Here is a 13,046-nt window from a genome sequence, read left to right on the forward strand (position 1 = left end):
ATCGGCGGCCCTGGGCGTGAGGTTGGCACCGGAGAGCAGCCGCGCGCTGGAGCGGCTGTCTAGACCCGTGGTGCGGCCCGGCGGCCGAGACTGCTGGGGAAGCTGAGGCAGTGAGCCTTGGTCCTCGGGCCCCAAGGGTACCTACCCTGGGTGCAGGCGGCTCTGCCGCAGGCCTGGGCACAGGCCGGCAGCGCCACCCCACCCGCCCTCGGAGAGGACCCGAAGGTGCTGGAGGAGCGGTGTGGGGGGGAGCGACTTCCCACCCAGAGGCCACCCTGACTCGGCCCCCGGGCCGGAGCCTGAGCTCCCCTTTAACACCGGGGTGGCGGGAGACAAAGGCCACACCCTGCAGGGCAACTTCGTGCACCCCAGTGCCCATCTCCACCGGGACCCCAGAGCCTGAAGAGCCCGGCGGGGGGGTGCCCCAGGCCAGGCCGGGGCTCAGACGCGAGTCCTCCGGTGAGCCCCGTGTCCCCAAGTCGGGGGCAGTGGCCACCTGTGCGCAGGCCACAGCCCAGCACCGTCCCGCTGGAGGCCGCGCATCTGCGGCTGCCTTGTGCCCCCCGGCGGGTGGGCGTCCTTCCGGACCCGGCCGCCGCGAGCCTGGCGGCGCAGGGCACACATGGCAGGAGACCGGGGCCGCGGCGAGGCTGCTCCAGGAGCCCCTGCGCGTTTACCAGGAGTGCCGTCCAGCGGAGACGCGGCAGGTTAGGAAGGCAAGCCCGTCCTAGCGGTGCGCCTCCGGGACTGTCGCCTGGGGGTGGGTACGGCCGACCTCTGCCCAGACTCAAACCACGACTAGCTCCTTGGGAAATTCCATGGTCTCACATCCCAGTGGGTTTCCAAATAGTTTTTAGCAACTGTATACTTGCTCATTATCGTAGTGGCTGTTGTGCTAAAAGAAAAGTTTCCAAAACTGGAAAAAAGTGAGCGGTGTCTAAAGATCCTGTTACAGAGTAGCAGGTCCTCTCGGGGTGTCCCTGAGCCTGGGGCATGCTGTACTGAGGGCAGGGTTCTTCATGGGTAAGCTCAGGTGCCTACCGGGCCGCCGTGTGATTAGGGGCACGACTGTCCAGGAGAGACCGTCCACTGATAGCCAGGATGGGCTGTAATCCCACAAGATTGTAATCCTAGCATGATGGGAGGCCGAGGCAGGAGGATCACAAGTTGGAAGCCAGCCTGAGCAAGACCCTGTCTCAAAGTTAAATTTAATAAAAATCCATTTGGAGGTGGGTGGGGACGGGGCAGGAGGCGCTTGGGTGGAAATGGGGCTTTGAAGTTACTCAGATTCCTACTGTCACATCACACTCCTGGCTCTGGGGTGGCCTCTGGCACCCCAGCAGGACTCAGAAGGTCACGCCGGGGAGAGAGCAGCTGTGGGCTTCGGGAAGGGCCGCCTCGCGCTGTGAGGCTGACAGGGGCTGTGTGTGGAAGGACGCCTGGCGCTGCCCTGTCCTGGGATGCGGGCACAGCTCACATGCCCGGAACTGGGGCAGCAGCGTCGTGTGCCTGTGTCTGTCCCTAGGAACCCTTGAGGCCGGGCTCAGGGCAGCCCCGCAGCCAGGGTCCACACAGCTCTGTGGACCTGACAGGAGGCGCTGTTGCCTCTGCCTCGCTCAGTGCCCCTTTAACCCGAACTGTGGGCGGCTGGGCTGGGGGCTGGCAGCAGGGAATCTGACCGCGCTCTCCCGCCCGGGTGGGTGGCTCCTTGTCGGGGGCGGCACTGAGAGCGCGGCAGGCCCGTGCAGGTCTCAAGCGGCGGGCAGAGTGTGTGGCCGCGGGGACAGCACGGGCCCTGAGACACAGCGCAGTCGGGAAGGCGGGCAGGAGCCCTTCCCGCACCGGGACAAGGCCATCCGCAAACGCACACTGTGTGGACTCCGCTGGGCCGTGAGCAGGGGAACGCGGGGGACGGGGTGACAGGACGGGGAGGAGGCCGCTGTCCGCTCGGTCAGGAGAGCTGGCTCGGCCAGAGGCCGGACAGCAGAGAGCTGCCTGCGGGCCCTTCCGTCCGCAGCTTTGCGCAGGGCTTGGCAGGCCAGGTGACCGCGCTGAGAGCAGAGTAGGAGCGGGCTGCTGTGGGAATCGGGCCCCGCCTGCAGCCTGAGGGTCAGAGCTCCCTGCAGGCCGAGTTCAGCTGTGCCCAGCTTGTGCCCGTTCTGCCTGGGGATGGACGTGGCCCCGAGGGCGAATCAGAACCAGGAGTCGGAACAGAGCTGGCTGGCTTACTCCCCACAGGCCAGAGGCTCCTCGCACGCGGGGCTGCACTCCAGCGCGGACTTGGGACTGCTCACCCCAGCAGAGACTTTCTCAAGGACGTCCAAGGACTCTGCCCCTTCCTCTGCACTGGACTTTTTCTTTCGAGTTTTAATGAAATTCTTCCCTGTTCCTCTTCCATCCTTAATGTGGGATAGGCCTCAAACTCCACCTTAGGGACCAGTGACCCTGTTTATAGGCATTTGTGGCTCCTCCTGTCTGGGGGGAAGAATTTTTAAAATGAAAAGTAAGATAGTTCCCAGTTGTAAGAGCTGCTTTGGTTTTTAATAAGATGAAGTGGCCACACCTTTAGCACATTGGTGTGTTCTTAAGGCTCCAGCACAAGGGGTAGCGAAGAGCTATTACAAAGAGCTGTTAGGACAGACAGGAGCTTCTTGGTGAGGGGTCTGTCACTGCCCTGACCCCAAGGCCGTGCGGTAGGCTGGTGTGGGGGGGGTGGTCAGCGGTGCAGAGCGCCAGGACTCCGTAGACACCTGTCCCCTCCTGCGTTCCTGACATTCGCTCCCATTTTCAAATATTTTGAACAAGAAAACGCTAAAAAATGCTGAGAAACCATTGTTTGCCTGCCTATCTGAAACCTTCACAATCACTTGGGACACTTGTTTTATTTTATTTTATTTTATTTTTTGGTACCGGGAATTGAACTCGGCACCTTCCGCTTGCCAAGCAGGCTCTTGTGCCATTGAGCTATACCCCCGGCCGGGACACTTGTTTTAAAAAGTGACCAAAAATAAAAAATCTCCCAGGCCTCGAGGAGTGGCAGGGATGCCAGGGGAGGTGGCCGCCTGGGTGAGGGCCGGGTGCTGCGGAGTCACAAGTGTAACTGCCGTGTCTTCAGGAAAGGATGTGCATTTTCCAGCTCAGACTGGGAAAATGGGAGCGGTAGAGTGGGGGTGGACTCCGGACCCGCCGAGCTGAACAGAGGCCAGGAAGGTGAACTGGAGCCGGGTGACCAGGGTGGGTTCCGGGACGCCGGGGTCTCCCGGCTGCTGCCTGGGCGGGTGGCGCAGAAAGGACGGGCAGCGCAGCCGGTCTCTACCAAGGTCCCCGCCGCATTAAGTGCAGTCGAATTCCATTCCCCTCAGATGTGAAAGAACTTAGTGACGAGCGGCTACGAGCATTTACACAACCAGACTTCACACCTGGCATGATGGCCCCAAGCCCTAGTCCCAGCACTGGGGGGCTGAGGCAGGAGGGTTGCCTGTGAGTTCAAGGGCATCCTGCATTGCACAGCAAGAGGCTGTCTCAAAAAAAAAAAACCAGAAAAGGCTTTTACTTTGAGTAAAGTTGAGCCAAAGTGAGAGTTCAAAGTGAGAGTGTCGGGCCAGCGTGCGGTCCTCCCGCAGACGCTGCCCGTGTGGCTCCCAGGCTCCACTGCAGGGCTTTTCTGTAAACATCCTCACCGTCAAACGCCTGGCGTTCAGCCCCTTGCCAGCCCCGCACGGTGAGACCGCACCTCAAACACCCGCGACGCGAGAGGCCACAGGCAGGCCCCCTGCACGCAGGAGACGCTGGCGGGTCAGGACGGGCGTCCCACAGCACGCGTTCGCGGGGGCGGGCCGGGGGGCAGACCTGCTTGTGGGTCTGCGTGCGCCCTGCGCCCGGGTCCCTCAGCGCGCGGCTGATGGTCAGTTACGCTCTGCGATCGCAGCAGCGTCAGGCAGCGGTTGTGGGCGCCTCCCGCGGAGCCCGGCGGTGCTGCAGACTGGGCTGTGTGGACCCTCCCCCCCGGGCGTTGGGGGCTGTGTCTCCCTGTGTCTGGCCGGCAGCCTCCGTGGATGTTGGATGCATGGCTTGAGGAGCAGGGGTCCAGAGCCAGACCCAGGCCCCAGGTGCCCGTCCTCGTTCATCAGCCCAAAGAATGAGCCCAGCTCCCCCCACCCCCGTCACTCACCTTCTGCCCACAGTCCCCGGTGCTTCTCAGACTTAAATTACCTTGGGGGGCTCTTTGGGGGTGGAAAGTGAGACGGGAAGCATTTGCACTTGGCCTTGTGCTTTTTCTGCTCTTAAAGACTGCTTTGGAGGGTCGTACACAATTTGCAGTGTTTTGGCTGTCAGCTGGGTGTGGTAATGCCAGCACCTGGGAGGCTGAGGCAGCCTGAGCTACAAGGTGAGACCCTGTCTCAAGAGCACAGCAGTGTCTGCGGCTGTCAGCTGTGCGGGTGTGTGCCGGTGGTGACGCGCTGTTCTGTCTCCGCAGGTGGTCCGCAGGCAGCATGGGAGACTGGAGCGCCCTCGGGAAGCTCCTGGACAAGGTCCAGGCCTACTCCACGGCGGGGGGCAAGGTATGGCTGTCGGTGCTGTTCATCTTCCGCATCCTGCTGCTGGGCACCGCGGTGGAGTCGGCCTGGGGCGACGAGCAGTCGGCCTTCCGCTGCAACACGCAGCAGCCGGGCTGCGAGAACGTGTGCTATGACAAGTCCTTCCCCATCTCGCACGTGCGCTTCTGGGTGCTGCAGATCATCTTCGTGTCGGTGCCCACGCTGCTGTACCTGGCGCACGTCTTCTACGTGATGCGCAAGGAGGAGAAGCTGAACAAGAAGGAGGAGGAGCTCAAGGTGGCCCAGACGGACGGCGCCAACGTGGAGATGCACCTGAAGCAGATCGAGATCAAGAAGTTCAAGTACGGCATCGAGGAGCACGGCAAGGTGAAGATGCGCGGCGGCCTGCTGCGCACCTACATCATCAGCATCCTCTTCAAGTCCGTGTTCGAGGTGGCCTTCCTGCTCATCCAGTGGTACATCTACGGCTTCAGCCTCAGCGCCGTCTACACCTGCAAGCGCGACCCGTGTCCCCACCAGGTGGACTGCTTCCTGTCCCGCCCCACCGAGAAGACCATCTTCATCATCTTCATGCTGGTGGTGTCCCTGGTCTCGCTGGCCCTCAACATCATCGAGCTCTTCTACGTCTTCTTCAAGGGCGTCAAGGACCGCGTCAAGGGCAGGAGTGACCCCTACCACCCCTCCGGCGGCCCCCTGAGCCCCTCCAAGGACTGCGGCTCCCCCAAGTATGCCTACTTCAACGGCTGCTCCTCGCCCACCGCGCCGCTCTCCCCCATGTCCCCGCCCGGGTACAAGCTGGTGACCGGCGACAGGAACAACTCCTCCTGCCGCAACTACAACAAGCAGGCCAGCGAGCAGAACTGGGCCAACTACAGCGCAGAGCAGAACCGCATGGGCCAGGCCGGCAGCACCATCTCCAACTCCCACGCCCAGCCCTTCGACTTCCCCGACGACACCCAGAATTCCAAGAAGATCTCGGCGGGACACGAACTCCAGCCCTTGGCCGTGGTGGATCAGCGGCCGTCCAGCCGGGCCAGCAGCCGGGCCAGCAGCAGACCCCGGCCCGATGACCTGGAGATCTAGTCCCCGCCTGTGAGTGGCGAGGTCCACTCAGTGGTGGTGAAGAAGCGGGTGCTGGGGGGGAGGCACCTGGGTTCTTCTGTTCCAGCGAGGTGGTACTCAGCGGCCCTCCCAGGGGCCTGGGACACAGACTGACGTAGCATTGTAGGTTCTCTTGGGCATGGGACAGGCGGGCGGGCGGGCGGGAGGGGCGGGGAGGAGGTACATGCTGGTATTCACGTAGTGGGTTCCCAGAACTCTGGCTGTCCTCAGAGTTGCGTAGGTGAGACGTAGGTAAGGGCTTTTCTCCCCCACACACCCCGAGCGCCTGTGTGTGTGAGCGGGTGGCTGATGGTTGTGGCTGAATATGTTTCTTTAGTTTTTGTTTTACCAAGAAACTGAAATACCTTTGGCCAGGAATAAACACTTCCTGAACACCTTACTTCTTTCCCACAAGAGAAAGACGAACGATTGTGCTCGTGTCTCCTCTGAAACATTCCATTGCTGTGTGCGCACTTTGGAGGGCGCTGTACGGCCGCCCCTGCAGGAGTCCGAGGACCTGCGTGGCTCCGTTGTTTTTTATTACTATTATTATTATTATTGTTGATGTCAATTAAAAGTTCAGACAAGGCCCACAGAGAAAGATCTGCGGCTCAGTCCGAGCCTGCTGCGTGCCCCCTCGTGCCCGGTCTGCCCACTGCACCGAGCGGCTCTGTGCTTGGACTCACTCAGGCGTCACTTCACGTGTGTCCGAGTCCATGTCAGGGAAACAAGCCATGCCTGGTATTTAACAATCACGTGTGTGTGCGTGCGCGCGCGTGTGTGTGTGTGCGTGTGTTTTATTTGTCATGTATTGGTACAAAAGGTGCAGCACAGATTCACAAACACAGATCTGAAAATAATGCACACGGGCGTCTGACCTGAACCTTCTTGGTGGGTTTTGGGGTGTGGGCCACTGGTGTTTACATTGTAAGATCCCTGCTGTGCGACCAAGCACACTTCTCCTGAAATGTTTTCCCTGTGTATCCTATTGTGGATGCTGGTTCTGTTGATTACAATTCTTTTCTTTCTTTCTTTTTTTTTTTTTTCTTTTTAGAATGTAGCAGTAATGCTATTACCGAAATGAATGATTTCCTTTTTTCTGAAATATAATCATTGATGCTTGAATGATAGGATTTTAGTACTGTAAACAGGCTTTAGTCATTAACGTGAGAGGAACGCTTAGAGAGAACTCTCATTCACTGTGCCTACGTGGATTCGCAGTAGCTGGTGTTTGCGGCTGTAGCCTACTTATCACACGAGTGCAGAAGGAGTCTTCTGTTTGGAGTCTGACAGTCTTGGGTGGGCAGCGACTTCGATGTTTGCACTAAGACTTACTTGGGATCGAGGAGAAGCTGAATCACGTTTCAGGAGTGCTCATGGAACTAATTTATTGACCTGTATCCTAAAGACATCAACCAGTTTTTTCAAGTGCCTTTTCAAAACTTGTCACGAGTGAATGGTGGCAATCTGACGCCTCCACTTTCCTCTTGCACATCACCTGCACAGAACAGTTTGGGACAACGGGAAGTACTAATGTGTTGACATTCCATGTTAAACCACTGCCGTGTTCAGCTTCGCTGCCTGTAACGTAGACCTGGTCCATCAGATTGTGTGTTCTGGAGTGTTCTTTATTCAATAAAGTTTTAATTTAGTAGAAATGCTGTCTATGTATTCTGTGTGACTTTTCCATCTTACCTGTTGTGTCTATTAAAGATTATCAAAGATATTTCCATGGGTTATACAGACTTGAGTAAATTTACATTTTAAGGGATATTTTGGGGGGAGGTTTGAAATGATTTTGGGGGGATTTTTCGAAGTGGACCTTAAACTTGCTATGTAACCTAGGTTGGCCTCAAACTCAAATTCCTCCTGTCTCAGCCTCCTGAGTGGTAGGATTATAGGTATACACTATCATCCCTGGCTTTACAGATCTTTAAAAGGATAGTATTAAGTGTTAGGTATGCTGATAATAAGCACTTTTGGATATCTATTCAAGAGACAAGATAGAGCACATCAGTGTTGAACTGGGGGTGCAACTTTTCCTGCAGCATTGAGGATTGAACCCCAGGCCTCCTGACACTGAGCTATGCCCCAGCAGGTGTCCCGCTTTGCTGAGGACCCTGTGATCAGGTTGGAAATAGGGTAGCACTGACGGACATAGGAGAGCGAGTGAGATAAAGCCCCAGTCTGAGGATGCTCAGTCACAGGACTGCAGAGGGAAAGACTGAAAATGCTGAAATTGAAAACCAGACATTCAGCTGTGACAGAGTAACTCCAGGCCGTCAACAGTGTGCTTGTCCTTTTGAAGGCGAGAGGTGCTCAGAGTGCCCAGTCACCTCAAAGAAGTTTCTGACAGGACCGCGCGGCACCCAGCGGGTCATCGGTGGGGTCCAGCGGGTGAGCCTCCAGATAAGCGGGTGGTGAGATTTCGCCCAGGACTGACGTGTGCCTTCGTCCCCGGCCGCTTGCTTGGCTGTGTTTTTGGTCCTTGAGATAGGCTTGCCCCGGGGCTGGGGCTGACCTTGGATGCATGGGGATGGCTCATGTCCCGCCCCGCGGGCTGCCTTGGCCGCTGCCCCCCCCCCCGCCCCCGTGGGTTAGGGGAGCGGCTGTCAGTCGGCTGACTGGTGTGTGTGAGCTCCCGCTGCAGAGCCTGGCGCCTGGCGCTGGTTCTGGTGGCCACACAGCACCGCAGCCGTGGACAGCCGTGGGCAGCCGTGGGCACACGTGGCCCCACAGCCTGTGCTGAGACCACGCAGCACCCTTGTCTGTGCCATGCAGGACGGCGCCGCCCCAGGCTCTGGGAAAGTTTACTGCTTTTTGGTTTCTTTCCTTGACGTTAGTGACTGCTGGAAAAACAGGACAACCTCAGGGTCCTTTCGGTCCTATAATTTTAACAGAATTTCTTGTTTTGTGAGTAGTAGAAATTCTTATTTTAAGAAAACTTTTACCTTTATGTGAGATTCCCTATGTTTTGGTTGGACAATCTATGTGACCATTGTTTTAATTCAGAATTTTATACAAAATTTTCAGCTTACTTTCAAAAGTGTCAGAATTGTCTATTTTTTCAATTTTTATTTATTTATTTGTTTATTTTTATTTATTTTTTGAGACAGGGTCACACTATGTAGTACCAGCTGGCCCTGAACTCACTGTGGCCCAGGCTGGCCTTGAACTCATGGCATCCTCCTGCCTCAGCCTCTTGGGCACATAGCTAGTTCCGTGGGGCCACATTTGCCATACCCACAGCCCCCAGCTGGCTCTGCCTCCCAGGCTGGGCAAACGGCCGGGCCTGGAGCGGTCTGCTCTGGGGTCTTCAGAGGGAGGAGCGGGCAGTGTGCCATGCAGGACAGGCGAGGGAAGCCCCAGAGGACAGTGACCTCCTGTCCCAACCTCAAAGCCTGAGCCTCGGAGGCCGGGGTCTTTTCCAGTTCCCTGATGATTCCAAGTGCCAGGTTCCCTGATGATTCCAAGTGCCAGGTTCGCCCACCCCACTGGGTGAACTGGCCAAGCATCCCGAGTTTCTGTGTGGGGACCGGGCGGGGTGCTGGGGAAGGAACCCCGGCCTCCGCACAGGGTTTCGCCCCCGCCCCTTTGTGTTTTATCCTGAGACAGGTCTTGCTAAGTGACTTGCTCAGGCTGGGCTAGAATTTGAACCCTCCTGTCTCAGCCTCCCAGAGCACTGGGATTAGCTGGTTAAGCCCAACTCTTCATGCTTTGAGCCATTGGGTGGGACGCCAAGGGGCCTGTCTGCTCCTGAGGCTCTGCGTGGCTGGGTCTGGTCAGTTGTGCAACTGCTCAGTTCCTAAGAACTATTAGAAATAATTAGATAGTAAGTTTTTAGTTGCTATGGTAATAGAAATCGTAAGGAGTATGGAGTATGTGGCTGCACACCCAGCACTTGGTGGCTGAGACAGGAGGACCCGTGAATTGAAGGCCAGCATGGACTACATACTGAAACCTGGTCTCCAGCATCCCCTCGAAAGAAAAACTCATAAAAAACAGAAGTGAAAAGCTAGACATGGTAGCATATAGATGTAATTCTAGCATCTGGGAGGCTGAGGCAGGAAGATTGCAAAGTGCAGGCTCACCTAGGATACACTAGTAAGATTCTGGCAAAGAAAACCAAAAATAAGATAAAGAGAAATGTCAGACTGCACTGTGTGCAGAACTCAGGTGGGGTTACCCATTTCGGATTCTCAGAAATGTTGATGACCCTGAGGCTAGGGAACTGAAATGTACTTATTTGTTTACTTTTGGTGTTTTCAGCCAGTCTCCCCATGTAGCCCAGGCTGGCCTTGAAGCCACAGCGGTCCTCCTGCCTCAGCCTCCCAAGTACCAGGATTACCCGCGTGGGTGCCACCACCACACCTGGCTAAGTTTTCCTATTTTTGGCCCCGCTTGCTCCTGAGGGCTTTTTGGGGGCGAGCGAATGAGCATCTCTCAGGGGTACGATCTTGCTGTCATGAATCGCATACTTCAAAGGTGCCGAGGCGGTTTGGGAGTTAAATGTGGGAACAGAGCACCCCGTGGGCTTTAACTCCAGCTACAAGCTGTAACACGGTTTACCTGCGATGCACGCTCTGCAGAAGGAAGTCCCCGGCAGCGTGTCCCTGCCGTGCCCCCCGCCGTGCCCTCCCCCGCCGTGCCCCCCGCAGTGCCTCTGTCCTCCCCACTCCAGCGCTCTAGGTTAGACTGTGCAGCTTCGTGGCCTACCAGACTACCTGAGCCTTCTCCAGCCGCGCTCCTCTGAGCTGTGACGCCAGCCCGCGGGTGGGGCGGGCCGGTGGTCCACGAGGGTGACCAGGGCCACCGTGTGGGACGGGACGGGCTGGGCCGGGGTGCGGGGCCAGGCAGGGAGGTCGTGGCCGTGGCTGTCGCAGTAGAGGCCCACGGTCTCTCCGGGAATCAGCCAGCAGGGATTCAGCGTCCATGGTCAGTCTGCCGCGGGCGGGAGGACGGCCCGGGGACGCGGGGAGGCCGCTGGGCCTCCGGGCCTCGCCTTCCTGCTCGCGGGATCCGCTTGCCCTAGCCGGCCGGGCGAGAACCCCGGAGGAGCGCGGAGGCCCGAGAGCCGGGGCTTCTGCGGTTTCCAGCGCAGACTGCTGCTGGAAAGGTGCTCGCAAAGCTCGAAGGTCAGGGAGGCCGTGCTGGGCGGCGGCCCGCACTCAGGAGGCTGAGGCAGGAGGGCGACTTCGCGGCCGGCCAGGCTGCGTGGAGGCTCAAGGTGGCCAGGACAGACAGCCGGCACAGACAGACACACTGACACTGACAGACGCAGTCCTGGGTGGACGAGTGTTCCACGCAGATGATGTGCCCGGAAGAGACGTGCCAGCACGGGGTGTGGAGGAGCCGCCCAGCGGAGCACGCCGTCTTTCTCAGCGAAGCAAGCGCCCCCAGGGCCCCACCTGGAACGCAGCGCTCGGGCGCCACGCGGGGCCGGGACTGCTGCGGCTCCGCGGGGACAGCGAGCGCGCACTCCGGCCTGGCTCCGGTGCGAGGCGCTGCCTTCGCGTGTGGGGCGCTGGGCTGGGAAGGGGAGCGGCGCCTCCCACCTCCTCCCGGCTTGCGGTCCCGAACACCAAGCAGGATCTCGGGGTCTCCCGGGGAAGCTCTGCGACCCCGCTGCTGCTTGGCGCTGGGTTTGGGCCCAGGGCCTCCACACTTAGCGGACGCCTCCGCTCCCCCATCTCTCCCTCTCTCCCTCTCTCCCTCCCTCTCATTTTTTATATTTTCAGAAAGGGTCTCATTAAATTGCTGAGTGCCCAGGCTGGGCTTGAAATTACAACCCTTCTGCCTCAGCCTCCCATGTGCTGGGATGTCTGGCAGTGGTCACCAAGCTGGGCTTTGGTCTTGGAATTTCTGCAGCTGGCGGAAGCCGGGGAGCTGCGCTGGCCACCTGGGGAGTGTCTGCCGTTCATTCATTCACTGTGCGCCCGGCGGAGCAGGATCTGTAGCCCTGGGCCTCGGCCCTCAGCGGGTGCCGCGCTTGAAACTCCTTTGAACCGGGCTGCGTGGGAGGAGAGGAGGCGAGGCCACAGCCCGGCATGGAGGAGCCTGGGTAAACCGAGACCCGGGTATGGGATTTGATGAATGAAAGTCAGCCCAAGTGCAGAACAGACCCCCTGGGAGGCTGAGGCAGGGGGACTTCTTGAGGCTAAGAGTTCAACACCAGCTGGGCCACACAGGGAGATCCCATCTCTAAAACTAGCTACCTAGCTAGCTAACCAGCTTCCCAACTAGCTAACCAGCTCACGAGCTGACTGAGTGTGACTTGTCTCGGAGCACAGCAACGGCGTGTACAGCGGGGTCGGGGGACAGACAGCATCCACGGCCTGCCTCCCGGGGACCCAGAGCCCCGGGACCCTGCTCCTCCTCCCTCGAGTTCTTTCTCTTGCTCCAGTTCCTTCCTTCTCTTTTCTTTTTCCCTTTCATTCGCTCTCTTCCACTTTCCTCTCTCCTCCTGCTCTTTATTTATTTATGTTTATTTTTCAGTTTGTTGAGCCAGGGTCTTGCTGTGTACTCTGCCTGGCCTTTGAACTCAAGGTGATCCTCCTGACTCAGCCTCCTGAGTGCTGGGATCACAGGTGTGCGCCACCACGCCCGGTGCCTTCTACTCCTCTAATTATAAAAGCATCTAGCAGCAGACACAAACTCTGTTACAGAGACGCGTCTGCCCTCCCACTTACTTCGGCTGTAGTTGTGTTTGAGTCCTCTGTGATTGCCAAGGGTGGTGCTGGCATCTGTCACTCTGGGGTCCGCCCTGGATCAGTGGGAGGAGCCCTTGGACCCCAGCTGCAGGCCCATCCGGTGCATGGTTTCTTGTTTGGGTGGGGTTTTTTGAGACAAGGTCTCACTATGTATTTCAGGCTTGCCTTGAACTCACTATGGAGCCCAGGCTGGCCTTGAACTCAAGGTGGCGGATGCTATAATCCCAGCACTTGGGAGGCTGAGGCAGGAGGATCAGTGAGAGTTCGAGGTTAGCCTTGTGAAGTCGAAGTGAGGGTGACCTGGCCAGCAGATGCCTGTGTGCAGTTTGGGAATAAAAACAGGAGGAAACCCACCTTTGGGGTCCTGGGAGCAGGGCCTGCAGCAGGGCCGCTGGAGAGGCACCGGTCCTGGGTGCGATGCAGCCCGGCCAGCCCCATTTCCAGCACCCAGGAGAAAGCAAAGCGCTGGACAAAAGCCGGGCCTGGCAGTGCAAGTCTGTCACCCCAGCTACTTGGGAGGCAGAAGCAGGAGGGTGGCAAGTTCAAAGCCAGCCTGCGCAGCAGAGCAGGACTCGGCCTCAGAGTCAGACATCACGAAGGGCCGGGCTTGCGGCTCAGCGTTAGAGCCTGCGCAGTGAGGCCTGGGTTCAGTCCTCAGGAGCGAGACGAGCTCAGC

General features: G+C 58.3%; 2 protein-coding genes across 2 annotated transcripts; one reads left to right on the forward strand and one right to left on the reverse strand.

Annotated features, from left to right (window-relative positions):
- On the reverse strand, positions 1-707 carry LOC106149053 (translation initiation factor IF-2-like; the record flags this gene model as incomplete). Its single annotated transcript, XM_013516676.1, is given in 1 exon segment — positions 1-707. A coding segment is annotated over 1 exon segment (379 nt), but the record flags the coding sequence as incomplete, so codon positions are not given.
- A 1,048-nt stretch (positions 708-1,755) lies between these two features.
- Positions 1,756-7,318, forward strand: Gja1 (gap junction protein, alpha 1, 43kDa). The gene is made up of 2 exons (XM_005389132.2): positions 1,756-1,890; positions 4,478-7,318. Exon 2 carries the CDS (start codon positions 4,494-4,496, stop codon positions 5,640-5,642), a length of 1,149 nt encoding a protein of 382 aa, XP_005389189.1. The 5' UTR covers positions 1,756-1,890; positions 4,478-4,493; the 3' UTR covers positions 5,643-7,318.
- The last annotated feature ends 5,728 nt before the right edge of the window (positions 7,319-13,046 follow it).

This window comes from Chinchilla lanigera, unplaced genomic scaffold (assembly GCF_000276665.1).
Source record: "Chinchilla lanigera isolate Chin_1 unplaced genomic scaffold, ChiLan1.0 scaffold00035, whole genome shotgun sequence".
NCBI lineage: Eukaryota > Metazoa > Chordata > Mammalia > Rodentia > Chinchillidae > Chinchilla > Chinchilla lanigera.

Bases quoted from the DNA above. Each gene is read 5' to 3' on its own strand.
- Gja1 (XM_005389132.2), top strand. From the start codon at position 4,494: ATGGGAGACTGGAGCGCCCTCGGGAAGCTCCTGGACAAGGTCCAGGCC.